This window comes from Acyrthosiphon pisum, chromosome A1 (assembly GCF_005508785.2).
Source record: "Acyrthosiphon pisum isolate AL4f chromosome A1, pea_aphid_22Mar2018_4r6ur, whole genome shotgun sequence".
Classification (NCBI taxonomy): Eukaryota; Metazoa; Arthropoda; class Insecta; order Hemiptera; family Aphididae; genus Acyrthosiphon; species Acyrthosiphon pisum.
The window spans coordinates 154344583-154372278 of record NC_042494.1 but is presented as its reverse complement, the minus strand read 5'-3'; the positions used below and the strand labels follow the sequence as shown (position 1 = coordinate 154372278).

Sequence of the window (27696 nt, the reverse complement as noted above, 5' to 3'; positions counted from 1 at the left end):
AAATGATGTTTAGTTTGTTGGGTACCATACTATCAGCAGCTAATACTTTCAAACAAATAATACACTTAGGACATCTTCGTTATCTATTGTAATGTAAGTAAACCCAAAATCTAAGTAATTATTATCATATTTTCTAAGCTTACGTTTATTTCTTCTTTACAGTTGTCCTTATTTTGTTTACGTTTCGATTCAATATTAAGAAATTTTTCCATATTAATGATTGAAAAATAGCACGAAATAAAATAAAGTATTACGAATAAAGTTATAAAAATGTACGCTCATATATTACACACTACGTAACTACGAGAATACGACAGTTATAATACTGAACTGTAATTATTTTGTAATAAACGTGTGTCGTGTATGGATAAGATATGATAATCGTTTCTACAAAATTTTTATCGGACATAAAATTGATCTAAAAATAACAATATGTATAAAATTCCAACCGCACCGCCCTTGTTAAGTGCTCGCGCCTCCTTTGGGTGGCGCGCCACACAGTTTGGGAACCGCTGGACTACACCATTAAATTCTAAACAATATTTATTGAAAAATGACACTAACTTTAACTTTTATACCAAATTGAAATTTTAAAAATAAAATTTTAAAAAATCAAAAATTGTTATTTTGATAGACTAAATTACATTTTTTAATTATAAATTCATGAGTGATTTTATTGTTCAAAACTTCTAACTGTCAATATATTTAAACTTTGTGGAACTAGTGACTATAATTTCTTCCACAAATTAATTCTTAATATAATTACCATTTATTAAGGAAGGAATAAACATTAGACCCAGATACATGAGGCCCATGGTACAAATCTCTACTCTATTATAATAAATTTAGATATCAAAATGCTAGATGCAACCACTTTCCTTCTAAATAATTCTCATCGCTGTTTAATTCCTATGGCAATTTTTTTTGTATTCATTAAAATTATAAATAATACGTTTTATTAAAAAATATATATAATGACTTAAATTTACCAAGCTCTGTGATTCTTTCTGCATACAGTACTGCAATTTTTTTTAAAAAGCTTGATCCTTGATCAGATAAAAAAAACCCCATAAAATTTGATGAAGTGTAAGTTTCTAAATGAAAGTCATTGACTGTCATTTCTTTAATGACTTCATCTAAAACATTTTTTAGTATAGATACTAGTGTATTGGCATATTCATCAGGTACCTGTAAACAATATTTATATAATTTAACTTAGTTTAAATATTTGATTTAGATGTTCCATAGTTATAAGTATACTAAATAATTCATAAGTACCTGAAAAAAGGATACTAGAGTAATATGTGGCAAAAAATTATGAGCACCATTACGTCCACACTTATTTGCTGATTTATTCCAAAATTCCCTTAACTCATACATAAATGATCCACTTGGACAGGCATAGAGGATATACTCTCTACTAGTGCTGGAATCTAATGAAGTATCATTGACATGAGCCAAGAGCCAATCGGCAGCTAATTGGACTCCTCTATTGCCGGTAGCTGCTAATGCTTTTTCTCTATTAAAATAAAATATTACTTAATATGTATGATATTGATATTTAATAGTACCAAACAGTTTATCTTACGTTCGATTTTGGGGGAACCCCATTTGTAAAAGGGTTTCAAGGGGCGTCATTGAATGTTTACAACTCTTTTCAGTTGACACGGTCTTCGTTTTCCGAGGTGGAAGCATAGCCATTATAATTTAGTTAAGAGTTGCAGTGTAGGGGGGTTGTATCGTTGTAAGTTCAACTAGACAGAATTTGTTTGATTTCGAGCATTGAAAAACATACAATTAATACTAAAATAGTGAAATATTCGTTACCGACAAACAAGTAGTGAGTACGAGTATCGAGTTTGAGTAGCACACTACCGTCTAGCACACAGACACACCATATTCGATATGGACTATATTCTATTTACTATTAACACAGAATATATTATATTATTTCATCTATTCTGTGCTATAAATTATAATATCGCAGTCCGCCGACCACCAGTACCGGGACTCCGACGACCGACAGCCACGAAAACTACGATAACACCATACTTTATTCAATCACATACAACACGGATAACGCCAAAATAGTAAATAAATACATTTTTCGAGTTTGAGGTTATTCGAAAAATATTTATTTACACTTTTTTTTATCATTTATGTTGACGTTTCTGATAACATCTTCATGTAATTTAAGCGTTAGCGGTTGTCTCTGTTGTCTTGTGGCTGCGAATTGCAATCGCGCTCAACACGCTCAATTCTGAAATCTGAATTCTTTACCTTTATACTAAATAGTAATATAGTATTGAAAAGTTTAAAACCAACTTACTGGAAAAATGGCTCAAGGAATGGTTTTTGAAGATATCTTCAATGTAAAAGACATAGATCCAAATGGCAAACAATTTGATCGAGGTAAACATAACTATTTATTTATTATATTATAATAATGCTGGTGTGTTTAGTCCACAGATATCATATAAAGTTTAGCCTTTATGGATATTGGGCGATTGCCAGTTAAAGTTTAATTATGCTTTAAATATTTCCCACTAAAGTATCAGTTTAAACTACTCATGATTTTTTTCTACATAATATTATATATTTGTTTATTAATTAGTTTAAATAGATATTATAGTACTATAGGTTAATCTGCTGGTTATAATTAGGATTACCATACTAATAATTCATTAGTAAAATATAAAAGTTAAACATGTTGGTGACTTTTAGTCATGTTGGATTGAACAGTGGATTTTTTGATAGTGTAAAAGTGGTCCAATAACACTGGTCAATAGCTGTTCTTGGGACTTGTTTAAGTATAAACCAGTGGTTGTTAACCAGTTTGACATTTGGACATGTTACCATAAGGTATAGGTGATGTAAAATCCTGTGGAACAGAAAAATACATTAAATTGTTTTAAATGAAGTCTTACTACTGTCTTGATCCTTGTGTAAACACCATTACTGCCGATCCAATATATTAATGATCCCCAATCACCACTTTCCACATTAAATACCCTTGACTATTGACAAAAGCTGTTGAAATGCTCTTCCAGTTATCAATAGCCGGGTAATGTGAACTCATAAATAATTATTAGGATTTATTATGGATAAAACGACTTCACAAAATACGGTAAAGTACAGCAGTGGTATGTAGATAATATTATGAGCCTCTCTCTTTCCATCGTCCCTCGAATTACCCAATTTTGTAAAACAACCAGATTCAAAATTTTAAAATAAATATTTTTTTTTTTTGGCTTTGTTATTAGTCATTACTCATTACATAATATTAATTTTTTTAATTTGTAAAAATCTCCACTTAAGAAAACTCCAACCCGTAACTATGTAAAATATTACAATTTTAAAATGCTCATAACTAGTTTTAAATTTAAATATCAATAAAAGCTTGTGTGATACCTTAGTGATATTCTTACCTTTAAATTTGATAATAATTTAAGTCACTTGACTACTATTATTATTTAAGCTAATAATACAAAATTGGTTAGCTGAACGCAGATTTGCAATGTTGTACGTTTGTAAGACGGAGACTACACAACAGGTTAAAATAAGCCTCCTCTTAATGACTTAATCTAACCTACTACTAAAATATAATATTTGTTTATTATTTTTAATAAAATAAAAGTTGCTCATGTTTACCTTCTAAAATCTAATTTTAAGTCATTAAGATTATTCTATATTTTGGTCATATGGTTACACATCTTCATGTATTATATAGGTGTCGAAATAGGTTGAGAATCAAAGGAGTAAAACCATAATATTTTATTAATTTCTAGTGCAACATAAAGCTAAGTTTAAAGTTATGAAAGAAGGCTTTGAAAACTGTAAACTTGGTTTTTTACTATGTACAAAAATGAAGGATTTTGAATTATTTTTTTAGCGTACCTATAATTTACATTTTTATTATAATCTTGCTATAGGTACATATGTACTTATGATAACTTTTTTATTAATTTAAATTTTTTAATTCAGGAAAAAACATTGAAGCGCATTATTAAAATGTTACAAATGCTTTTGTAGCTAAATATTGTTATTAAACCTACCCAAGGGGATGATTTTGTTTACATATTTATTATATTGTTGTTGACAATAATAACATTCTGGTGGTAAGTAATTTAATAGTTTTAATACAACTTGATTGCATTTTATGTATAAAATATATTACCCAAGTACTCGCTAATACAGAATTGTATCCATTTTTGATCTATCAATTAATACCTAACTTTTATACATTTTCTTCTATTTAGGTAAATCTAGTAATTTTAAAAGCCAGTTCTACAAATACTTTGTGTAGTAAGGTATATGTCTTGTAAATATAAGCATAAAACATAAGTAAGGATATGCTAGTTCTTAAGTTTTTATTAAAAGACCTAGGTAATATTAATAATAAAAATTAAAAGTTAATTTGAGTTCAATTGGTTACTTCTAGTAGGCAATCAATCGTTAAACAAATGTAGTAAAAACGTAAAAGTGTAGAAATACAGATAAATCATGATTATTTTTTCATAAAAATATTTTTTTTATATACCCAGCACTTATGTATTAGTATATTTACCAACTATTAGTCTCTTATAATAATATAGAACTGATAATTTTAACAACTAAATTTGATACAAATATGGTGAGCGAATTACCTAGTAAATATTGAAGATTAGGTATCAATTTACTAACTTGTCCTAAACATAATATATCCCTTTAAAGTTTAAGTCTCGCTTTAAGTTTTTATTGTACATTTTAATAATTTTATTAATTATTTATTAGTTTAAAATATTATCTATATAAATATTTTCAAACGTTAACACTTTTTTAGTGATAACTGTGTGTGCAAACTATTTAGTATTCACTATTCATTCAACCTTTCTAATCTCCCATCACTAATCTCTTGAAACAAATTCAAATTCAAATTAAACAGTATTTTAAATTGTATTACCATGAACAGTTTAATTGTTTTTAATAATAATAATAATTATAATAATATAAAGCAAGTATTTATTTTTATATCTTTTTATGTTAACAATTTTGATTATCAAAATAGTATAATATTATACTTTATTAAAACATTTTAAGGCGATTGGGTACCGGCCGTAATCAAGGAGTTGTAGGTAGGCAATTTCTAGTTTTTCAGTGTTACACGTTGACGTTGTGTGCGTAGTAAGTGAACATTAGTGTGAGTGTTGTATAAAATATATAATTGTTAATTACTTACTTAAATAGCATGACGGACATTAACAAATTACATAATTCTTAAATTAAAAAAAATTTTAAAATTCAAATATATTATTTTTCTGAATTAAAATGTATAATATGTGTTTACATTTTTTCTAAATTGTATATCCGTAAAATGTTTCGTCTGCAGTCACTTAAAATATGCAGTTTATTTAATGAAAAAGTACGTTCAATACGTCTATACTTGCTGTCGGTGCATATTTAAAATAATTTTAAAATGTTGGCATTATATCTAAATTAACATTTTGATTTCCTGCCATATCTCGAAAGTTAATTTTCAGTTTTATATTTTTAATTTTTTTTCCATAAGACATATTTAAATTAATCTTTTACTATTTTCCTATTGGGACTTGAAATATTCATCAAAATATTTTCAAATTCACAAAATATCTTTAAACTATTATGTAATTGTAGGCTATTTAATTTTTCCAAATTTGTGAGTTTTCTGATGACTTCATAAATTTAGTTTAAAAATGCTAAGCTAATTAATAGTTAGTAATTTTATCACGTCAAAATCACGTCAACAAATCTACAAAAATTGAAACATCGTTGAAAAAGGCAACAAGTTTTAATATAAAAATTAAAGAAAATGATTGTAATATTAGCCCGATTAATGTATACATTATTTGATCAAATTTGGTTTACCTAATATCAATAAAAAGTTGCAATATCTATTAAATCTCGTTCATTAAAGGTGGTTTCACACGCAGCGTATTTTAAATCGCCGCGAATATTCGCTCAAAATTAAACAGCTATGGGTACTTATCATCGCTCCGCTCAGAAACTAAAAACTTAAATAATTCAAAATCAATAATGTCTGTAAACAGCTCAAAACAAGACAACATTTTTTGAATTTTTGGCGGGAAATAATGTTTGCAGGTCATTTGCATCGAGCGATTAATCGTCTAGTGTGAAACCGAAATCAAATGAGCGATTATAAACCGCTGGGAATTAAAATCACGTTCGCTACGTGAACATTCGCTTCGTGTGAAACCACCTTAAGGGGATCGGTGGCGGACAGTTTTTAAAGAGTTCGAATTAGGCAATTTTCAAATTGCATGCATGCGAGTCTTGTAAATGTGTAAGTAGTATAAGTGATCATTAGTGTGTGTGTGACTGAGTGTAAAAGAAATAGCAGAGCGTTCCCGCACGCGCATGAACAAGTCACTGCGCTCAGTAGCGTTGGGCGAGTGAACGGTAAACAATTTATGCTCATTTCACATTTGTATGTATTTGGTTCCATACTACCGATCGACCTATAATAATGCTATGCTATAATTGTTCAGAAAAATGATCTGAACTCGTTATAATGTTTACTTGAGGTCGGTCAGTCCACATTTAAAGATTTCTGATTTAAATTCCGAATAATCAACGTTTGAAAATTCCGAAATTTAAAAACATTCAAACTAAATTTATAGTTGTTGGAGGGAGGGGTGGGGTGAAATTGAGAAATGTAGACTGACCAATCTCAACTAGACATAATAGCAAACTCAAATCAGTTTTAAAAAGTATCATCGCAGTACTAAGCCGATCAGTATGATGAAATTAAGATTAGTATGTTTTGGCTAAAATAATTGTCCACCACCGATCCTCTTAATAATATAACTTATAAATAATTTTTAGATTCTTCAGATTAGGTACATATTAATATATTGTTATCATATACACAAGAATTTTATAATATTTAAAGCTAATAAAGTTGTTAGATATCATTAAGATTGTAAGTAAGTAGTATAGTTACTTTATAATATTATATCAATACGACAAACAGCTAGTTATATAAGTAGTATATAGTTATACGAAAGTAAAATATTAATTTCATATTATGGTAATTATAATATTATATTAATATTGGGGCCGGAAGTGCGGCAGTGGTCACACAGTTGACTTACGACTCACACAGTCATCGGTTCGATTCATAGCAAAGTGCAAAAAATGTGTGTGATTCTACGCAGTCACCATTTTCCCCGTGCTGTCGTCCGATTGCGTCATCCGGTTTCCAACTAGGTCCCACTCCACTGGGAGTGAAGACCGCACATGTCTCCTCTTTGAGAAGGGGGGTAGTATCATGCATATAGTGATATATACATTGATAAATAGATCACATGATCTCCCTACTACCCACTTGTGATAAGCATTGTCAAAGACCTTGAGGTCGTTACAATGAACAAATATAAAAAAAAAAAAAAAAAAAAAAAAATATTAAATATAAAAATTGAACCGGGTCGATCGCATACTATTTTTGAAACGTACAGTACTGGCCCAATCATTTTTTTACATATATACCTATAACCTATATTATACAAGTATAAGTATGACAAGCGGCGGGCAAGGAAGATTATTTCATGGCTCAAGAGTTGCCTATATGTTACCTTATGTTTGAACAATCCCGGCAAAAGCACATTTCCCAAATTTCAGCTTCCTATTAATATCTTTCCAGTAGGTAAAATACTTTCCTGTTTAATATTTTCCTTAATTTTAATTTCAGGTGTAATATCTTTCCAGTTAAAAACTGTCCTGAATGAAATTTTATTGTGTTATATCTTTTTAGTTAATACTGGAAAAAAATTTTCCAGAAATATATCTTCCTATGTAATATCGTTCCAGTTCAATACTTTCTTGAGAAATATTTAACCAAAAAAATGTTTCCTGAACTTAATTTTCCCACGTAATATTCTTCCAGAGAATAATTTCCTGAAATTTATTTTCCCCAAAATATATTTCCGGAATATCAGTTTCCTGTGTAATAATTTTCCTGCTAATACTTTACCGTATATTATTGTTCTTGTTAAATATATTCCCCACTTTTACTTTCCTGATTATTGCACCTCCCCTTCGTCACCTAGTAATGCATACATAGATATCAGTCTCGTTTTTAACACCTTTTCTCGACTCGGTGTCGCACACACCCGAAGCGTCGGTGGGACCACACAGCAGACCTGTACGTCACTTGGGAGTGACTTTTTGATTGCCTATACAGGGGTGGATCTAGGTTTTTTTTTAATGGTGGGTGCTAGTTTGCGTATAATGGTCCTAAGATACTTATTAATTATTATGGAAAAAAATTAATAATTTGAGGCTTAAATGGCTAGTAAAATCAGTCTAGCAATGTGCATTTTTTTTTGGATATTACATAAAGTGTTTGACATATAATTATTAATTAAGATACATAATTCAATAATTGTATCAAAACATTAAATAATCATTTATTTTTTTTAAATATGTAAATACATAATACAATGTATGGATTTTAAAATTTGTTTATATATTTATAGTTTAGATCGGTACCTACCGAATTAAGATATAATATTTAATTTAAGATGAACTACACTAAAAATAATTCAGAATAAAATTTCAAAAGCAAAACTAAATGCAAATTGCAAGCATTAATATTATAAAAACTATTTTTATTTTATTCAAGAAGTATTACCTGCTGTGAAGCTGAAGAAAAGTCAGCCACAGTATTATTCTCAAATCGATTTAAATTACACAGCTCGGTTACTTTATTTTCTAACTAAGTTTGAATGAATATTAACAAAACAATAACACTGAATAGTCTGAACATGTACTAGACTTCATCAGGCACGGATCCTGAACAAAGATCTGAGGGGGGGCCCAACAATTTTTTTACAACACAAATACAATTATTATAATAAAATATTATACTTTATTCTTAATTTAAAATGCTGTCATAATAGTAGATAAATTATTGATTATTTAATATAAAAAGCGACAATGTGAAAAAAAAGTTTAGATTTTGTTTATTTAATATATAATATTTATATTTATAAAAAAATATGTCTGGGGGGGCTAGGCCTCTAGCCCCCTCCCCCCCCCTGGATCCGTCTATGGACTTCATTACCTCATTTATTTATTTACAATTACTTCATTTAAAATTGTAGAGCAATCATATTGATCCGATTCACCACCACATTCATATTCATTATTTGGAACTTTTTTACTTTACCGGGCACCCTTTTTTTTTGTTGAAATTCTATCTATAGACGTGGTTTTAACGAAATTCTATGTCATCCATCCATAATCGTTAAAAACCCCGCGTACAATGGCATAAGATTCACCCTGTATAGAGTATAGAAAAAAAATAATATACCTTTATCCGAAGATTTACTTCTCAAACATTGACACAACCAAAATTTATTTGTAATATTAAATGCCTAAACATTACTCCTTAAAACATGGCATGCTTCAGTCCCTTCCGGCTTCCATAGTACCTACATATAATATCCAACCACTCATCACTTACACACTTTAATAAGGAGAATATAGTGTTTATAAGATTTCCATACCATTGAATATTGAGTACTAAAATACTGTATTAAATTTCAGTCATAAACTAGAACTAAGGTCTAGAAGGAATATTACTTAGGTACCTTATAAGGGCTGAGATTTCCTTATTTAGTTTTTATTTAAATTTTTATCTATACATACTACCATACACCTATAAAAGATTTTATAATTTTATAGGCCTATGCATACTACATATTGATTATTGTGTTGCAATTGACATCATATTTATTGTAAATTTATGGTAGTTCATATTATATATTGTGATAAATTTACATATAAAAATTGTAAGTAATTACTCAAATACTTATAAAAAGCAACAGTGATTGTAATGGAATTGCATTGTGTAGTTGTGGAAAGTAATGTATGGGTTATTAAAATATAGGATTAAAAATATATTGATATCCTGTATATACTTTTTATTTTATAGTTCAAAATAAAAATATGAATTTAATAAATATGAAAAAAAAATTACAATGCGTCTCTATGACTTTAACCTTTTAATGCTTTAGCAACTGAACATAATAGATTTAAAAGAGTGACATATTCACTACAACCTTCTTGTAGTCTATAAGCACAAATACTAATAGATTTACAAATTATTGCCTTTTGATTGTCTTTTAAATCTGTTGAAAACACTATTTTATCATGCAATTGCTCTAAAATCTGAGATGCTGAATATGCCTCAAATATAAGATCTTCCACAAAACCATCCATTTTTTGATAGTCGTACATGCGACCCATATCTATCATACGATCTAACCAGATGTCTGGAACAGTGCCAACAACTTCTAGTACATCTACTTCTTCAATACCAACTTCTCCTTTCAATCTAGCTGTGCTTTGGAGTGATGTAATTGCTCTACGCATATCTCCACCGGAAGCATCAACCAATCGTGCCAGCACCCGTGGTGCACATTTTACTCCTTCTTCTTTACATATGTGCTCAAGACGAGTTAGCATTATCTCATGTGATAAAGGTTTGAATCTGAATTTGGAGCAACGGGACGTCAATGGGTCAATAATGCAACTCACATAATTGCAAATAAGGCAAAATCTAGTAGTCTTCGTCTCTCGTTCAATGGTACGCCTAAGCGCTGCTTGGGCAGGTGCTGTCATTGAGTCAGCTTCGTCTAACACAACAATTTTAAACGGCGGACAAGGTTTACCATCTGGTCTTCGGTCAGAAGCAGTAAGCTGTGCAAAAGTTTTAACTTTATCTCGAATAACTTGAATACCACGATCATCAGATGCATTAAGTTCAAGCATTCGGTTTTTGTACATATCTCCAAATAGCTGGCGGGCAGCTGCAATTATGGTACTAGTTTTACCAGTTCCAGGCGGTCCATAAAACAATAAGTGAGGCATATCGGCACCTTGTTCTAAACATTGTTTAAGTACTGCAACAATCTCTGACTGCTCAGATACCTCATCAACTGTACGAGGTCGATATTTCTCCACCCAAGGTGTGGTGCTGTTAGAAATTCCTCGTGATCCATCTTTACTCTTGAGACCACTGCTAGTTGATTGTTGATCTTGGTTGATTTTTCCGGTTTTTAGAAAAGAATCCATAACAATAATAATTCCTATAATATAAGAAAATTATATTAATATAAAATATTTAAATAGTAATTATTAAAAGATAATTAATATTTAATGGGAAGGAATACGGATTATACTAACACTATCCAAACTACAAAAAGTATCGGTAACAATTAATGTATGTTTTATAAATTTTTTTTTAATATTTTATTAATACAAAAGTATATTGCAAATAATAACAAACCAATTATTTCTAAACATTTTAAATCCTAAAATGTAAAACACAATATCATGGTTCATTAAAAATTAAAATTCACTAGTCCATCTTATAAAATTGCACTACAAATGATTGACATAAAACCTTTAATGGTACGTTTATATGTCTATGTTTGAGTAACTACTATCCTAAATTATCTCCACATTTAATGTGTGGTTCTCTGAGTTAGGATTCAATAAATTGTATCAACGTAACTTAAATATGCGGAAATCCTAGTTCTTACAAATTTAATTACTATAAGCATTCTGAAAAATACATGGAACCTGGTATAATATATTTGTTCATTATTGGTATCAATGTCTTCTCTAATTGATTTGGCAAACTAGTCGTTAATTATGAAGATATGAATTATGAGGGAAAAAAAAATACTAAGATTTTAGAGACATGATGAAGATTTCTATATATACCGAATACCGATAGTACATTTTTTCCCAAAATCATTGTATTATTTTAATAATTGATGATCGTGTATGATAGTATCTATGATTGCAAATATTCTATCTTAATTCTTAACATACTTAAATTATTGTTATTATTTATGTAAAACATCTCTAATTGGAAAAAATAAATTCTGTTTTATATATCTGTTTGATTTAAAGTTTAATACTTATTAACCATTGTTAAACCAAATTTCAAAACAAAACTGATTTTACAGACTTTTATGGTATCTAAATATATTGTAGAATTCCTTATAATTGTTTGATCATGAATTGTGGATTATGACAGAGAAAAATACTAGTTGGATCCACATTGCTAAAAACGATGAATAAAAAAATTAACCATGGAATCCACTTAATGTAAAAATGCTGTAAATGGACACAGTCTGCACATGAATATAAATAAATGAATAAATATATAAAAGTCCATTAGGTACCTATAATCTATATACCTACACGTATTTAATAACATACATTCCAAAACCATAATAGCAAAGACTGACATCCATTTTATGGTGTTCAATACGAAGATCTTAGAAATTGTTTTAAAGGACAAGCTTTGAAGTTGTAGCCAATCATGCCTGTCATATGCCATCCTGGCAATTATTAATGTCTATTAATGTGAAACTTCAAACAGACGATTATTGGTAGGTATTTAATAATTATTGTTTATTACTTACAAATTCCAAGTGATCAAAAACTTCACAAGAGTCCGTCTGTCGCTAATTCCGAATGTCTTGACATTCAAACTATGAAAATTGGAATGAAGAATTCAGGGCGTACTGCTGATGAATGTTGCATGCGTCCGTTCAAGTACGTAGCGCAGAGCCCCAGAATGCTTAAGTCCCGAAGACGGAATAAGTATGATACAAATTTGTGTATTACCTATTGAGTTGTATTTGACTATTTGAGTGATAGTAGATAGTGTTTTGTAGATTTACCGCCAAAAAAATGTTCCATGTTCCATGTAAAATGTATTGTTCATGTTGTCATACTTTAGGTTATGTTCATAATAAATTATACCACGGTCTTGATTATGATCATTTCAAATTGATAAGACTGTATTGAAATTCTGTATTAATTATTATTACACAAATATACAATTGTTTTCAACTTAAACCCTATTCTTTTTTAAATTTTTAGTCTGTAATCATTCATCATTGAAACTTCATTAGACTTTGTAAATAATTGTACATAAAATATACACCGTTTAAAGTAAGTAAATGATATTCTTAAGTCATATTGCTTCTAAGTATTATATCATTATACTATATGTTTAGCAATTTGGTAGTGACCCAAATAGTGATAAGGGGGCTTAGATCCCTCAACAATTTTTAAAATTTTCCAAAAAATAAAAATAAAATGTTCCACTCAGTGCAATGATTATGATCATTTTTAACATAATATACTAAAATTCAAAGCTCACGAGGAAAATACTTTGCACACGGTGATGAAGTGTGAAACTTTTTATTTAGATAGTTTTGAAATTGTTTATAAGTCGTTCTCAATCTGCATATTAATTAACTGTAGACAGTTAGGTTTTTTGTTTTATGTGTATCCTAAAATTATTAATCCAAGTTTTGATTTTTTTTTTTTAAATAGTTAATAATAAGAAAATATTTTAATAGCTCAATATTTATAAAATACACAACATTATTAGAATTTCAATATAAGGTTAATAATTAATTATAACGTATATTTGTTTTTGTAGGTAACAAAATTATTCTTAACAAAACATGGCAGAAGAAGAATCAAATTCCAAACCTTCATATCCTCTGAAAGTGTTTTATTGCGGTAACTGTTCACTTCCTCCAGAATACTGTGACTTTTCCTCAGACACAGATCGTTGCCGGGAATGGCTTGAAAAGTATTTACCTGATGAGTTTAATAGAATTATGACATGTAGTGGGACTGCTGGAGGTGATGACTCCGATGAGAAAAAACGCCAAAAACGTGGTGGAAAAGGTATGGTTAAGTCAAAGAAGAAAGATGATGGGCCCAAACAAGTAAGCAGACTTCAAAATAACATTTACATTAACTCAAAAATAGTTAATTTATGTATTTATTGACATTGTTTAGGTATGTTTATCCAGAGCACCAAGAGGCAAAAAGAAATCTGTTACTGTCGTAACTGGCTTGAGTACATTTAACATTGATTTAAAAGTTGCGGCTAAATTTTTTGGTACTAAATTTGCTTGTGGATCAAGCGTTACAGGCGAGGATGAAATTGTCATACAAGGTGATGTCAAAGATGACCTGTTTGATATAATACCTGAAAAATGGCCTGAAATTGATGAAGATTACATTGAAGACCTTGGAGATCTTAAACGGTGATCGCAATAAAATGTATTTATTTTCAATGTGAAACAAACTATTCAGCCATTGAAGTTTTGCCTGGCCTAAGTCAATATTTAATCTTCGTTGTTGTCACCTGGAATATTTAAATGTATGTAATAAATATATTTCTATGGGATATATATTATTACCATTCACCTATTTGTTATTTAATTTTTTATTATGTAAACAATTCCCTTGTCCTCTTCTTCAAAAAAAGTAAAAGTTGACTGACATTTTATTGACTAACCAACAATAATATAATTTTTTTTTAATTTACGTAAATAGATAACGAGCAAGTTATATTAATATGTTCTGCAATGAAGTAAAATTGTAATTACTAATTAGTAATATAAGGTTTTCCTTATCATACTCTAAAAAAATAATAATTTTAAATTCATTATACCATAGAGAACATAATATGATCTGTATGATGAAAATAAGTTTCAAAAAATAAACCATGTTGATAATCTACGAAATTTGAATTTAATAAAATCTTATTTCATCAATCGTTGGTTATAAGTATAATCTGTTCAAGATAAGAAACGCAAACGACGGCGACCAGTTTTCGTTGGCGGCATTCAGGTAACACCCCTTTGTCCACCCCACCAAGTCACCAATCTATAATATACCTGTTTTGTAGTATACCCCTGCGCATAAGTCGGCTGCTGTTTGCGTTTCTTATCTTGAACAGAGTATAATATAACCATGGGCTAAGATAAGAGTAGACTGGAAATAATGAACAGGCAATGACAGAGAACCATGCTGACCTCTTATGATTTAGAAGGTACTGTATCAGGGAAATGTACGAGCTACTCTATGTGCCACCTATTCATACACCATTTCTATATGAACAGTATGAGGCATGCTTGTATACTGTTTCCCCACAGGTACATTCCGATTTTTTTTCTTAATTCATGGCTATAAATTTATATTAAATCAGCTTTTATTTTAATCACGATTGCATATTTTAAGTTAAAAACTTCTGTCTATCGGAATAATACTACGATATCTGAATTGATAGCAGGACTGAGATTAAAAACAATCTTGGGAGAAATTCCAATATTGTAGTTACTAAAAAAATACCAGTCAAATTTCTGATAGTAAAACTAGAACAAATGAACACTTAGGGCCAGTATTACCATCTTCCGTTAAATTTAACCGACTCCTAACCTGCCGAATTTGGCCGGTAATAAAATCTGTTATCAGCCGGTTAAGCGTAATCGAAGCATACCGATGATTGTAATACTGGCCCTAAATCACACAATAGCATCGATTGAATATATGGTATAATATTTTACTACAACAATAACAATCCGTGTTCCAAATGTATTCTATTTATTATGGTTTAATACTAATACATACACAGAAGATGTTTTAACAAATTTTAGAGATACATTATAAATATAAAAAATACAGGCAGTATTATCAATTAGGAGGGCAACCAAACATTTGTAAAATAATGTGCCAAGGCTACAACTTATATACATTGTACATGTTAGTATATTACAGAATATCATTTAAAGAATGATAGTTTTTTTTACTTCAAGTAGGAAAGATATAATAATATAAGCCTTAATAAACTATAGACGTGTTTGTAAAAAAAAAATTGTTTTGCTTATATATTAGTATAAAAAAAGTATAAATCAATAAATTAGTAAAATAACGTTTTATGTTAGTTGTTCCTTGGTGCTAAATATATGCAAACGACCAGATCCATTTCCTCCGACATAAATAGCCTGAGTGGGATGTACTTCTATGACTGAACAATATGTAGTCATATCTGTAGACATTAGATTGTGCAATACATGTCCGGCACAATTATAAACTTGAATCTGAAAATACATAAGAAATTAATTATAATGTATGTCTAAATAATAAATTTATAAAATGTTTAATAAAAGAATACATAGGTATTGTACTAGTATAAAAAATAAAGATTAATTATATTATCAGGGTCATTTACAATTTTAAATATATTTTTATTTATTACAGTATTTTTGAACCCATGAATTCATTATTAATATTAATAACTATTAGAAGCAATTGCTTTCATTCAAATTAAACCACACACTCAAATACCTTTTTGTTTTAGATAAAGATAGAAAAACGTATTTCATTTAATTTCTATGCTAATGGGTAAAAATTATTTTTAGTTAAAAAATGCTTTCCCCCTTTTTTTTTTATTAATATTTTATGTTAAATTATCAATATTGATCAAAGTAGTTTAATACGTATTTACGGTACAACTCAATAAAACCCATCAATAATATCAACCAAGTATTGATTGGAGATACGACATACAATGATCATTTAAAAACATATTGAACTATACCTCAAGAGAATAATCAGTCTGTTGACCGATTCTCGTCAGTACTGCCCACCCCCCACCAACTACTTTGTGTTTCTCGACACACAAATCGAATCATTCGTGATACGTGAAAAGTGATTATTTTCTCATGGAATATAGTATGGATAATTTCATATGTATGAAATACGCACCTATTACTTTAGTGGACGTTGAATGACACTTTGTCAAAGTATGTGGTAGTTAATTTTATTTCACATAAAAATGCTTTTTAATATTTTAAGTTTTTTAAATATTTATATTGCCTTCAAATTCTAGTTATTAGGATATAATTATTGAATATATAATATCATCCGTCAATATATTAACATATATTTCCATAATCTTACTAACAATCCTTTAAATTATTTATTGAAATGTATATACTATATAAGAATATTCTGTTAAAAGCCATTTTAATGTAACTGAATATTAATTAATTAACATACTCTTTTTGGTGATAGCATTGATCCAACGAAGAATTCATTATCTCTTCCAGGATTCCATTTAGCTTTAAATACAGAAAGCCAACGTCCCGTATGATTGTTATGTGGAATTATGTTTATGGGTTCTAAAAAATAATATTTGAGTTAATATTTCATAAATATTGATCTTGTCTGACTAGCACTGATGCACCTCAAATAAGGTTACATCACTTGGAATAAATGTGTTTTTTTTGTACATAAAACTGTATAGAAAACGCTAATTTTTAGTGCTTATTTAAGTGGGAAAGATATGCATGTCAATTGATCAAGAATAACATTTTATTCATCAAAAAATTAGCTGAAAATTACTGTTGAACCATTATTTATTTTTTATCATTAGATAATTGTTCTTTTGTTAAAAAGTTAATTTTTGTATTTATCAATTTTTCAATAATAATTTTAAAAAAAATAATATTAAAATTTTTTTTTGTCCATTGTCTTGACAGTTTTGCCACTATAGCTGGTAAAATCCAATGGGGCAGCGTTTTTCAACCTGTGGTACGCAGAGCTCATAGTTGTACATGAAAAAAAAACTATACCTTTATAAAGAAAATGGAATGAATTATTATTCATATTACCTAAATATCATTTGGTTTATTTGATATTAATAATAACATAAATAATAATTGTTCATTTATCATTTAATTAAATTTTTTAAATCCTTATTTCGTCATAATTTTTTAGTTCTTCTTAATAAAAATAAATTCCATACATGTAAAACAATGTGTAAATTTATGATAATAAAAAATGAAAAGTTATTCAGCCAAGTGGTACAGGAAAATGTTCAAAATGTGTAGGTGGTACGGGGACATAATAAGGTTTAGAACTGTCGCACTAGGGTATATCTTTCTCTACGTAAAATTTGGGTCTAAGTGGGTAATTTTTATATCTTGTTCTGCCACAGTATTTTTATAATTTGAAAATAAATATTTTTATAAAACCATTAAGGTTTTGTTACTTACTTGTAGCACTTGAATTTAATCTATCAGTATTAAAGATTCTAATGTTGTCATCGTTACACGTTGACACCATCTTAGTACCAGAGGCAGAAAAAAATGCACTTGTCAATGATTTAGGATGCTCAAATTGTAAAACTGGATTAATTGATTGGTCAGTCATATTTCTTATATCCCACAAGGAAACTTCTCTATAAGTATACATATAATTTTATTTTATTTGTGAATGAAACAAACATCACAAAAATATATTACCTATAGACTATAGTCTATACAATAAAGCTGAATGTTTATAAAACTACATTTAAATGCTATCAATTTAGATGCTAATATCACAGATTATATAATATTATAATAGCAATAAGTAATTACCCAATTCCAGATGAAGTTAAAAAGTGATGTTTTTCCAATGGGTGGCATTGAACTGTACGCACAGATCTTTCATGGCACCAGGCAGTGTTAATAATTTTATCTGGTGTTCGTGTGTCAACCAAATCTACATGACCAGAACCTTGAACATAAAATAATAAAATCTTAATATCTTGTAACAGTTAAAAGGCGTCATGCGTACACATACCATTTCCTATGAGAAGATTTCTTTCAAATTCAGTGTGCCATGTGGCATGGTTCATTTTTGATTTACTTTGACTCTTCCATTCTGTCTTATATATCTATTTATTTAAATAATATAGCTTTAATTGACATAGTTACAAGCAAAAATCATATATACTCTATTCTGAAGTGAAAAATGTTTTACTGACAATATTAAAAGTTCGTTTAACAATGTCACCACATCTGACCGACCCATCATGACTAGTTGAAAACAACTTGTGTGAATCCCATGTGCAAAATGAAATGCAATTAACAGGAGCATCATGAAGTCTATACTCACGCATTTCTGAATTTCTATTGTTGTACAATGCTACAAGATTGAATTATTACTTATGACTTATGAGTTAACATATTAAATTTACAATAAAATATTGTTATGTGATAAATTCCATAACAAAAATATTTAATTATATTTTTCCTCACATATGTTTCCTCTCATGTCCCCTGCTGCAACTATCAAAGAAGTTTCTGATGGATGAATTGCAAGAGAGTAGATACGTTTTTCACACACTTTTAGTGATGGTGTATACATATCCAGACTTTTCAATACATGAACAAATCTAAATATAAATAAAATAATGTTTAATATATTAATTAGAGCTCCCTATGCTGTCACATGTACACACTTTCACATATACATGTTAAATTAAAATTAATTTATATAATTTTAAATTAATATTTTATAGATTCATCTCATAATTGCTGTATTGATAAAAAATGAATAAATTCAAGACAATATAAACATAAATGCAGAAATATTATTTTTTGATGTGAATACCTCTTGAATAATTTTTAAGTCTCTGGTTGATTAAGTTTATGTATTTTTTTTAAATGTCTTATTAAAGACTCAGTTGTTCCACCAACATAAGAATGTTCATTATTTACATCTCATATAATTCAAAGAATGTCTTATCTCTTTTTCTTTAACATATTCCCATACCCAACTTTACCCATTAGTATAAAAATTGTAATGTAATATTTGACAAACACACAATATAGAAAAAAAATAATCTGTGCTAATACTTGTTGGTAAAATAATTGTTGTTATTCAATAAAATTAACTGTACATCCACCCAAGATTGTACTCATGACAAATAAATACGCATTACAATATTAGGAGGTATACTTATTTATGATTAAATGTGTGGACGACATTACGGGCAAAATTTTATTTCATATAAACAAGTAACTACATCTAATGTACAATAATAGTAAATAAATTATCACACTTGAAGCACATGTAAAGGTCAATCACCATTAATAATCACACTGCTCTACAATATCACCTAAAAAAATACTTGTCAATACGTGCACTATACAACACATGAACACGGATAGTAAATTCACGTGTATTAAGATTACGTGAACATACATTTTTCGTTCACGTGTACACAGACTTCATGTTTGCGTACATATTAATTCATATTTTCAATTGAGATTTCTAATATTAATAGTGAAAAATGAAATTATTTATATATTAGTTATGAGGCCTAGAAAAATATACTTTTTAATGGCTTATAGTGAAGTCAGTTAGCAAATACAAATACAATGATGCATTTTTCAATTTAAGCATTATAGGAAAATATAAATTATTGATAATTTAAAACTCATTGCTTACTTATGACTTGGTAACAGATGAAAATCTTTAACAGCTTCTTTAATGGCTAAGTCATCACTCAGTTTTTCAACAAAATCAGAGTCTTCTTCTGGTATTGATATAGAACCTTAAATAAATAATATCTTAATATATAATTACATTTTACAACTATTTATTTCTTAAAATATAATTAGTAATTAGTAAAGTAAGTTTTTTTTAAAGGCCCATACTCTGGCAACTGCGGTGAAACAGATCATAATTTATTTTTTAAATGTAGTATACAAACAGAATAAATAGATTGGGTGTCGCTGTGTTGGGTACTTATCACATTGATATTTTTTTAAACTTGGATAAAAAGTAGTACAATAATATGCAATTGGTTTGTTCTGAGTATCACCACATGTATCCCTTACTAACCAGTCATTTCTACAGATCGTTGCGGGAAAGATTGTTATCGGATGGAATCAGTCAAAATTGGCTGCGTGAGCAGACTTGAAGGAAAAACATTTGGAGTTGGGACTATTTAAGTGTAGGAAACACACACACACACACACACACACACACAAGGAGTAATTTAAGTATATAAAGTTACTAACTTTGATCTTTAAAATTAGTTTCGTAAGAATCATATTTCTTAGAACTTTCAGAATTGTTAGATTTTAATTCAGATTCTCCAGGGAGATGATATTCTTCAGATGCAGGCAAATTAGCTATTCTCAATGAACGTCTCTCAGGTTTTCTAAAAAAAATATAATATAAATTAGGAAGTTGACTTAAAATTATTAAGGTAACACAATCAAAACATCTGATACTTACAAGCTTGTATTTTTAACTGGTTTAGCTTTTTTAACTGGTGTCTGTTTTTGTAAGGAACTAACCAATGTTTTTGCAGCCTGATTTACACCAAGTATACTGAAATATTAATTTACGTTATTTAAACTATCAACAAATTATAGATGTACAATGATTTAAATTTTAGGTGTCTGTTTGGTATGTGAAAAAATTATAATAGGTCAATCACTCCAATATCAAAACTAACAGCACACTATTGAAACTAGTGAACGGAAATTTGCTATGTCTTGTGTAAGACGGAGACAACAAATGCATGGGTAGCATCCTCTTAACTGTTGAGAAAAATAATTTTCAGGGAAAATAACTCACTCCAACATTTCTTCATTTTTTTTCATTCTTTTTTCTCTTTGTTGTTCATAAGTCAAATTTTCATCTTCATCGTCTGACATACTATCAGTATCATCCATTTTTGAAGGCGATAAGTTATCGATTTTAATCATCTTATAGATTTAAACTCCAACTGAAAAATACGAAATAGACTATTATATATAGGTATCTGGTATATAATAAATATTGTTCTACATTATTCAACCATAATAAGGATCAAAAAATACAAAAAAAGTGCATATTTCATTGATTTTATATGCATATAATTTTGCATATTTAACATATTTAACGCATATTTTACAATTTTTTCATGCATATAATACCATTAATAGCATGTTACACCAAAATTGTATGTCTCCGTCTTACAAGTGCGTAACATAGCAAATTGTATGCTCAGCTTCGCTAGTTTAAAAATTAGAGTGAATTGACTTCTTATAAAATTTAAAGGTAAGATTATTATCTAGCAATCATGGGCTTTATATTATATTTTAATTTTAAAGCGAGTTATGAGTATTTTAAAATTGTAAATTGTTTAAACATCTTAAAATACTCATAACTCGCTTTAAAATTAAAATATAATAAAAAGATTATGAGATTGTCTTGATCACAATCTTACCTTTAAATTTTAAAATAGGTCAATTCATTCTTATTTTTAAACTAACAGAGCTTAAAGTGTTTTACTGAGCGTACAATTTGCTGTTACTTATAAGATGGAGACAACAAATTATGATGTAACGTTTTCTTAAACTTTTTAGACAAACAGACTCCCAATTAACTGAGTTTCTGTGTCTTGCGAGTAGTGACTAGGTTAGTAATTGAATAATTAGGATTAGGGCACTTCCGTAGAAAAAAGATTAACCATAAGAATGGGCATTTCGTCAAGACCTATATACATTTTAATATTTTATAGGTATAATTCAAAAGACGTATACTTTAATACATTCGTCTATAGGGAAATGGGTGCTCGAAATTGGAAAAGAAACTTGGTAAGTAGCAAAACATAGTTAAAGATTAAATCATGATAAAGTAACCTTACCTTACTAAAGAGTAAAGGCCACCAAACCTTATGGGTTAATGTCGAAGCAATTCCACGACAAGTGAATTGTGAAAAAGGATTTCTTCTTTAGCCGCAAGTCACCGTTTCTTACTGTTGGCTGTTGCTGATCGTGAGGAGGAGAGCTACTCTGAAAGTCTGAACTCGGAAAAAATTAGAAAATAGAAACGATCGCCAAATTACGAAATCCGACTAACCTAACATTATCGAAAAATAGCGCGAAAATTTATAATCTCCCAGTTATCCTAACGGCGTCTATTTGGTTATCTGTTCAATGTTTATCATCCAACTATCAACAAAACACGGACGACAGACCGACACAACTACACATGCACATACATTTCCCCTGCGTTGTCTAATTGTCTTATTCGTGACTGTCGGTGTCGGTGTGGTCTATAGAAGTAACATACCCGATGGAAGTTCGTCTCCGAAGCGGAACCAAATAAAATGGTATGTTGATCATAATTGTTTTGTATAAATTGTGTGCTGAACCCTGAACTTTCAGATACACCTGAAAGTTCAAACCTGCATGAAGTTCACTATGTGCATTATGCGTCACCTTTTCTTATTCGTGCAGAAGTTATTGACTCTTGCCTTGGAAATGATCAATTACAAAACAACACGTAAACTATACCCAATTGTACTCTATAACTGTAATTAAACCATTTTTGGTAATTGTCATGTGTAATCATTATTAGATATGGAGTTTTTTCAATAAATTTTCATAACCCAAAGTTATATTTATATATTTTTTTGATTTGTTACCAAACTTACTTTCAACTCTTGTGAAGGTATAAAAATACAATTTTATGGTTCTTCCTATTCAGTTTTTGGGTTTTGCTTGTTATTGTCCTGCCACCAGAAGACCAGACAACCGTGTTGTCAGTATTTTTATCTAAAAATTCAATCTGTCTGTATCTTGCCTTTTATTTGTTAGGAAGTCCAGTACGCGATATATTCATAGACAAACAGTAAATAAATCTTATAATAGTTAAATTTGATAATTACCTATTTTATTATATTATCATGATATCAGCTTGTCGCAATAATACTATGTGTAGTTGTAACTGTTTTAAGTATGTTCATTAAATCATATTTTTTAAAAAAATGCCAGAGTTAAACGACAGTCAATTGTCGGTGGGTTGATAATAAACAAGTACCCAATTGTATATGTTTTAAATATGGTTGTTTTGTTGTAAGATTGAATACAAAACCTATATATTATGTTCTTATTTAAATCAATCAGGTAAAAATACATAAAATTAAATGTCATATAATCTGTAACTGATAAATTGATAACTAATATGCATTATTTTTGGCATAATATGTGATAATATTATGTATGTTATTTTATTTTCTAGATAATGGTTAATTTAATCAAGTTATTGGCAAACTTCAATTGACAATTTCTGATAGCTTTTACCCATTAATACCTAACTATTTTTATAATTTTTTTACATTTAAAAAGTATATTATTCACATGTAATTTATATTAAATAATTAAATCCATATGTTTCTAGGTGAAATAGTGGCGATTGCTGATGGAAATAGTGACTGTGTTCTATTTTTAAGAAACATAAAATACCTGGATATAAATTTCATTCAGCAGTACCTATTCGAGAGCTTTCAAAAAATATTCACAACCGTAAGCTTATTTTATAATTAAAATATCTGTTCAAATTTCTTGTGTGGTTCAATTATGTATGAACCAGAAGTTTTCGAAGAAGATTTGCTAATTCCACCTGGTGAAGATGTTGCTCTTCCCCCAGCCCTTGAACAAGCATTGAACTATATTCAAGCAACAGAATATTCACAAGAAGACAACACTGAAGTTGTACAGCCTATAATTGAAGATGTTGAGGATGATGAAGATGATGATGATGATGAAGATGAAGAAGAACAAGTAGTTAAAATGTCTACTAAAGATCGTAAGGTAGCTAAAAGAAGGAAGAAAAAGTATAAGAAAAAAAAGAAGAAGCAGTTGAAAAATGAGCAAAAAGTAAAAGAAATAACATCTTTAGACAAAGAGAATAAAGTTGAAAAATTAGAAATTGAGGTTGAATACATACAAGAAACTGTAAGCGTGTTCGACCTTAAACCTATGTATAGACAATATACTAAAGTGTTTGAGATTTTCAAAATTCCTGAACCAGAACAAAAACCAGCAGATCTAGATGGCGGTCAAGAAGCTACTTTGCCCAGTTTAGATTTAAAGAAAGTGCCTAAGCTCCCTGAGCAAGAGGATGATGACGATCTCAGAGATAAAGATGGAGAAAATCAGCACAAGGGTCCTGATAAGTTGTCAAGAAGACAATTTAAAAAGGTTACTCGTTTAAGTGTAGCTGAACTAAAACAACTTGTTTCTAGACCAGATGTCGTAGAAATGCATGATGTAACTGCCAGAGATCCTCATCTCTTAATACAGTTAAAAGCACATCGTAACACAGTACCTGTACCTCGCCATTGGTGCTTCAAGCGTAAGTATTTACAAGGCAAACGAGGTATTGAAAAGCCGCCATTTGATTTGCCTGATTTTATTAAGCGTACTGGTATCATGGAAATGAGAGCTGCCCATCAAGAAAAAGAAGATGAAAAATCATTAAAAAATAAAATGAGAGAAAGGGTTAGACCCAAAATGGGAAAAATAGATATTGATTACAAAAAATTACATGATGCATTTTTTAAATTGCAAACTAAACCAAGGTTATCTCTTCATGGTGACTTGTACTATGAAGGCAAAGAATACGAGACTAAACTTAGAGAAAAGAAACCTGGTGATTTAAGCGCTGAATTGCGTACTGCTTTAGGTATGCCGGTTGGTCATAACGCTCACAAAGTTCCTCCACCGTGGCTTATTGCTATGCAACGTTATGGTCCACCACCATCTTATCCAGCCCTTAAAATTCCTGGTCTTAATGCTCCCATTCCTGAAGGATGTTCTTTCGGTTACCATGCTGGTGGTTGGGGTAAACCTCCTGTAGATGAACGTGGTCGACCTCTTTATGGAAATGTGTTTGGTACACCATCTGATTATGATGAATCCCATGTAGCTGAAGAGCAAATTGATAAATCTATGTGGGGAGAACCAGATTCAGAATCAGACGCAGAAGAAAGCGAAGAAGAAGAAGAGGAAGAAGAAGTAAAGGAAACTGAAGAAGTAGCAATTGATGCTAGTGGTATTGCCACACCGGTTGCTGAGGGCTTAGCTACACCATCAGGAATTATGTCTGGATTACCAAGTGGTTACGAAACACCCGAATATATTGAATTAAGAAAACGTAAGATTGAATCTGAAATGGAAAGTAGTGAGCAGCAACCACTCTACCATGTTCTACCAGAGAAGAAGGTAGACACTGTTCGTGGCTCTATGATGGCATCTACACACATGTATGACATACCAACTGCCGCGGCAAATAAACCTGGCGAAGTTGAAGTCAGTTTGGATCCATCGGAATTGGAACTAGCTGGAGATGTAGAAGCTATGGCAGCTAGATACGAGCAAAGAATGAAGGATCAACAGGGTGGGGAAGACGATGGCACCGAGACCGAAAAGAAGAAAGGACAAAAACGGAAAGCTGCTCAAGAAGCAAAAACAAGCAAAAAATATAAAGATTTCAAATTTTAAACAAATAAGATTAAATTATACCTTGTGTATTTTAGAGAATATTAAAACATTGTTTATAAATCGTATAGCTCTTTGTATTCAACTATTTATAGTCACTATAAAGTGTAAAAATTATCTTATCATTGAACTGGATTGGTGTGAAATTTGTACTGAGCTTTAAATGAAATCCACTTAATAAAAAAAAATATTTAGAGATACATGAACAATATTGAATTATGGTTACAAACTCATTCATAAAAATGAATTTAAAAAAGATTTTGACTCTGTGTTAAAAATAAATTATATTTGTGGATAATAGAAACAATGGAAATATTCTAGCTGTGTCGAAATAATAAATATTTATGTAAGGGAAACAACTCTAAAATAGTATTGTGGTACCTAAATTATTTGTTATACGAGGCATAATTAATATGACATATTTAGTGTACTATCAAATGATTATGATTTAATTATATATATTTTAAAAAAAAAATGTTAAGTTTTTATTTGATTACATTTTAAATGTACACACCTACATATTACTGGCATAGTAGAGTTACACGATAGTCAATATATGATATGTTAATGATAACTGTGACTAGTTTGAAATAAGTTATAAATGTACAGACCGCCTTGTGTTTATTTTCAGGTTTTGACTGTATATGCTTTGGTGAATAACGTTGGAGTATTTTACGATCCATTCTATCGGACTGGAGACAAATTATTTAGGCAAGATCATCCACAAACTCAATATTATTAGTTTTTAATTATGTTGAGCATCGTTAAGTCGTATACTTAGTGTTTGTGTCATTTTTTTCGGTATAGTATAAACGCAGAGGCAACAATAGGTTTATTATTTTACTTAACTTTTATAAGACATTTAGTAGAAAGTTTGGGATCCAGTTCAAATTTAATGAAAATCGACTTGACCTGATCCGTGCATTCTTGCAGACAGGCCGTCGACGTTACCTGCAAGGCGCATGACTGCGGTAACACCTGCACGAGATTTCGACAACTTGGGCACTCGTTCCGTTTTGACGTGTACGCAGCATCTATATAGCTACAGCTGTTAAAGCGCAAACTTTCGACGTCATTGGCCGTTAAAACAAACCGACCATTGCCTACGCCAGAACTCCAAACTACCCTCTATAGTATCGCCGAACATCGCCTCGTACAATCATACAGACACTTAACGTGTTTTACAGATGTGACTGTGAATGACGCAAATCCCGGCTACATCTGCAGTACTTTTATTTTTTGGTCACTCATCACCCGTTTCTGTTGAAGCTCCAGACTCCGGTGGTTGCTGATAAATACTCACAGGTAATGCCCGCAGACCCCATTGCGCTTGCTCCCGTTGGCGCGGCAGCGTGAACTAAGTCCCGAGACTCAAATCAGTGGGTAAGTGGGTTATTGTAAAGCCCGGTCCAGACCAAGAAACATTTGTAGGAAACAAATGTTTCTGACATTGTCGTCGACAAATATTTATGTTATCGCTTATGACGGGAAATCAGAAACATTGTCGATGACAATGTTGGAAACACGTGTCTCCGACAAATTTTTCTTTGGTCTGGACGGGGCTTAAGGTAGTTATCGACTAGGATTGTAAAAAGGATAGTAATGAGTTGCCGAGTAAGTAGGTTTTCAAACATAAACCTAATAGGACTCATTAAGTAAAATATCACTCGCCACTAATTGCTCGTGTATCGGTAATAGTGTGACCTCAAAA

At 29.9% G+C, this 27696-nt stretch overlaps 6 protein-coding genes across 8 annotated transcripts in view; 3 read left to right on the top strand and 3 right to left on the bottom strand.

Moving 5' to 3' along the window:
- The window catches only part of LOC100165059 (protein UBASH3A homolog), a 10708-nt gene extending 8593 nt beyond the window's left edge, over positions 1-2115 (bottom strand). The window contains exons 1-4 of one of the 2 annotated variants that reach the window (XM_001947131.5): positions 1828-2114; positions 1589-1754; positions 1279-1519; positions 990-1188 (exon numbers count right to left, since the gene is read on the bottom strand). In XM_001947131.5, coding sequence (XP_001947166.2) covers positions 990-1188; positions 1279-1519; positions 1589-1701 — 553 coding nt within the window. In that variant the 5' untranslated portion in view covers positions 1702-1754; positions 1828-2114. Of the gene's footprint in view, positions 1-989; positions 1189-1278; positions 1520-1588 lie in introns of both variants that reach the window. The other variant, XM_029488623.1, reaches the window with a different exon arrangement.
- A 58-nt stretch (positions 2116-2173) lies between these two features.
- Polr2h (polymerase (RNA) II (DNA directed) polypeptide H) overlaps positions 2174-27696 on the top strand; it is a 129660-nt gene continuing 104137 nt past the window's right edge. The window contains exon 1 of the mRNA NM_001162344.2: positions 2174-2412. Coding sequence (NP_001155816.1) covers positions 2337-2412 — 76 coding nt within the window. The 5' untranslated portion in view covers positions 2174-2336. The remainder of the gene's footprint in view (positions 2413-27696) is intronic.
- On the bottom strand, positions 9948-12749 carry LOC100167434 (replication factor C subunit 4). The gene is made up of 2 exons (XM_001948599.5): positions 12480-12749; positions 9948-11129 (listed from the first exon to the last, which is right to left on the bottom strand). The coding sequence occupies exon 2, from the start codon at positions 11113-11115 to the stop codon at positions 10036-10038; it is 1080 nt and encodes a 359-aa protein (XP_001948634.1). The 5' UTR covers positions 11116-11129; positions 12480-12749; the 3' UTR covers positions 9948-10035.
- On the top strand, positions 12893-14612 carry Denr (density-regulated protein). Of its 2 annotated transcripts, none has more exon segments than NM_001162069.2 (3): positions 12893-13014; positions 13511-13805; positions 13879-14612. In NM_001162069.2, coding segments are annotated over 2 exon segments (525 nt in total). In that variant the 5' UTR covers positions 12893-13014; positions 13511-13535; the 3' UTR covers positions 14134-14612.
- LOC100160602 (WD repeat-containing protein 76) lies at positions 15453-22551 on the bottom strand. The gene is made up of 12 exons (XM_001951647.4): positions 22346-22551; positions 21292-21442; positions 20947-21042; positions 20727-20869; positions 20152-20257; positions 18957-19093; positions 18683-18843; positions 18499-18592; positions 18294-18432; positions 17928-18112; positions 16930-17051; positions 15453-15968 (listed from the first exon to the last, which is right to left on the bottom strand). The coding sequence occupies exons 2-12, from the start codon at positions 21420-21422 to the stop codon at positions 15804-15806; spliced, it is 1479 nt and encodes a 492-aa protein (XP_001951682.2). The 5' UTR covers positions 21423-21442; positions 22346-22551; the 3' UTR covers positions 15453-15803.
- Positions 22664-26185, top strand: LOC103307621 (splicing factor 3B subunit 2). The gene is made up of 2 exons (XM_008182366.3): positions 22664-22813; positions 23884-26185. The coding sequence occupies exon 2, from the start codon at positions 24063-24065 to the stop codon at positions 25986-25988; it is 1926 nt and encodes a 641-aa protein (XP_008180588.1). The 5' UTR covers positions 22664-22813; positions 23884-24062; the 3' UTR covers positions 25989-26185.

What these genes read in the sequence shown, in the direction of transcription:
- LOC100167434 (XM_001948599.5), bottom strand. Translation starts at nt 11,115, where the DNA reads ATGGATTCTTTTCTAAAAACCGGAAAAATCAACCAAGATCAACAATCA.
- Denr (XM_008182347.3), top strand. Translation starts at nt 13,536, where the DNA reads ATGGCAGAAGAAGAATCAAATTCCAAACCTTCATATCCTCTGAAAGTG. An exon ending in AAGATGATGGGCCCAAACAA is followed by an intron (nt 13,806 to 13,878) that starts GTAAGCAGACTT and finishes GACATTGTTTAG; the next exon opens with GTATGTTTATCCAGAGCACC.
- LOC100160602 (XM_001951647.4), bottom strand. Translation starts at nt 21,422, where the DNA reads ATGATTAAAATCGATAACTTATCGCCTTCAAAAATGGATGATACTGAT. An exon ending in CCAGTTAAAAATACAAGCTT is followed by an intron (nt 20,870 to 20,946) that starts GTAAGTATCAGA and finishes TATTTTTTTTAG; the next exon opens with AAAACCTGAGAGACGTTCAT. An exon ending in CATCTGTTACCAAGTCATAA is followed by an intron (nt 19,094 to 20,151) that starts GTAAGCAATGAG and finishes ATTTATATTTAG; the next exon opens with ATTTGTTCATGTATTGAAAA.
- LOC103307621 (XM_008182366.3), top strand. Translation starts at nt 24,063, where the DNA reads ATGTATGAACCAGAAGTTTTCGAAGAAGATTTGCTAATTCCACCTGGT.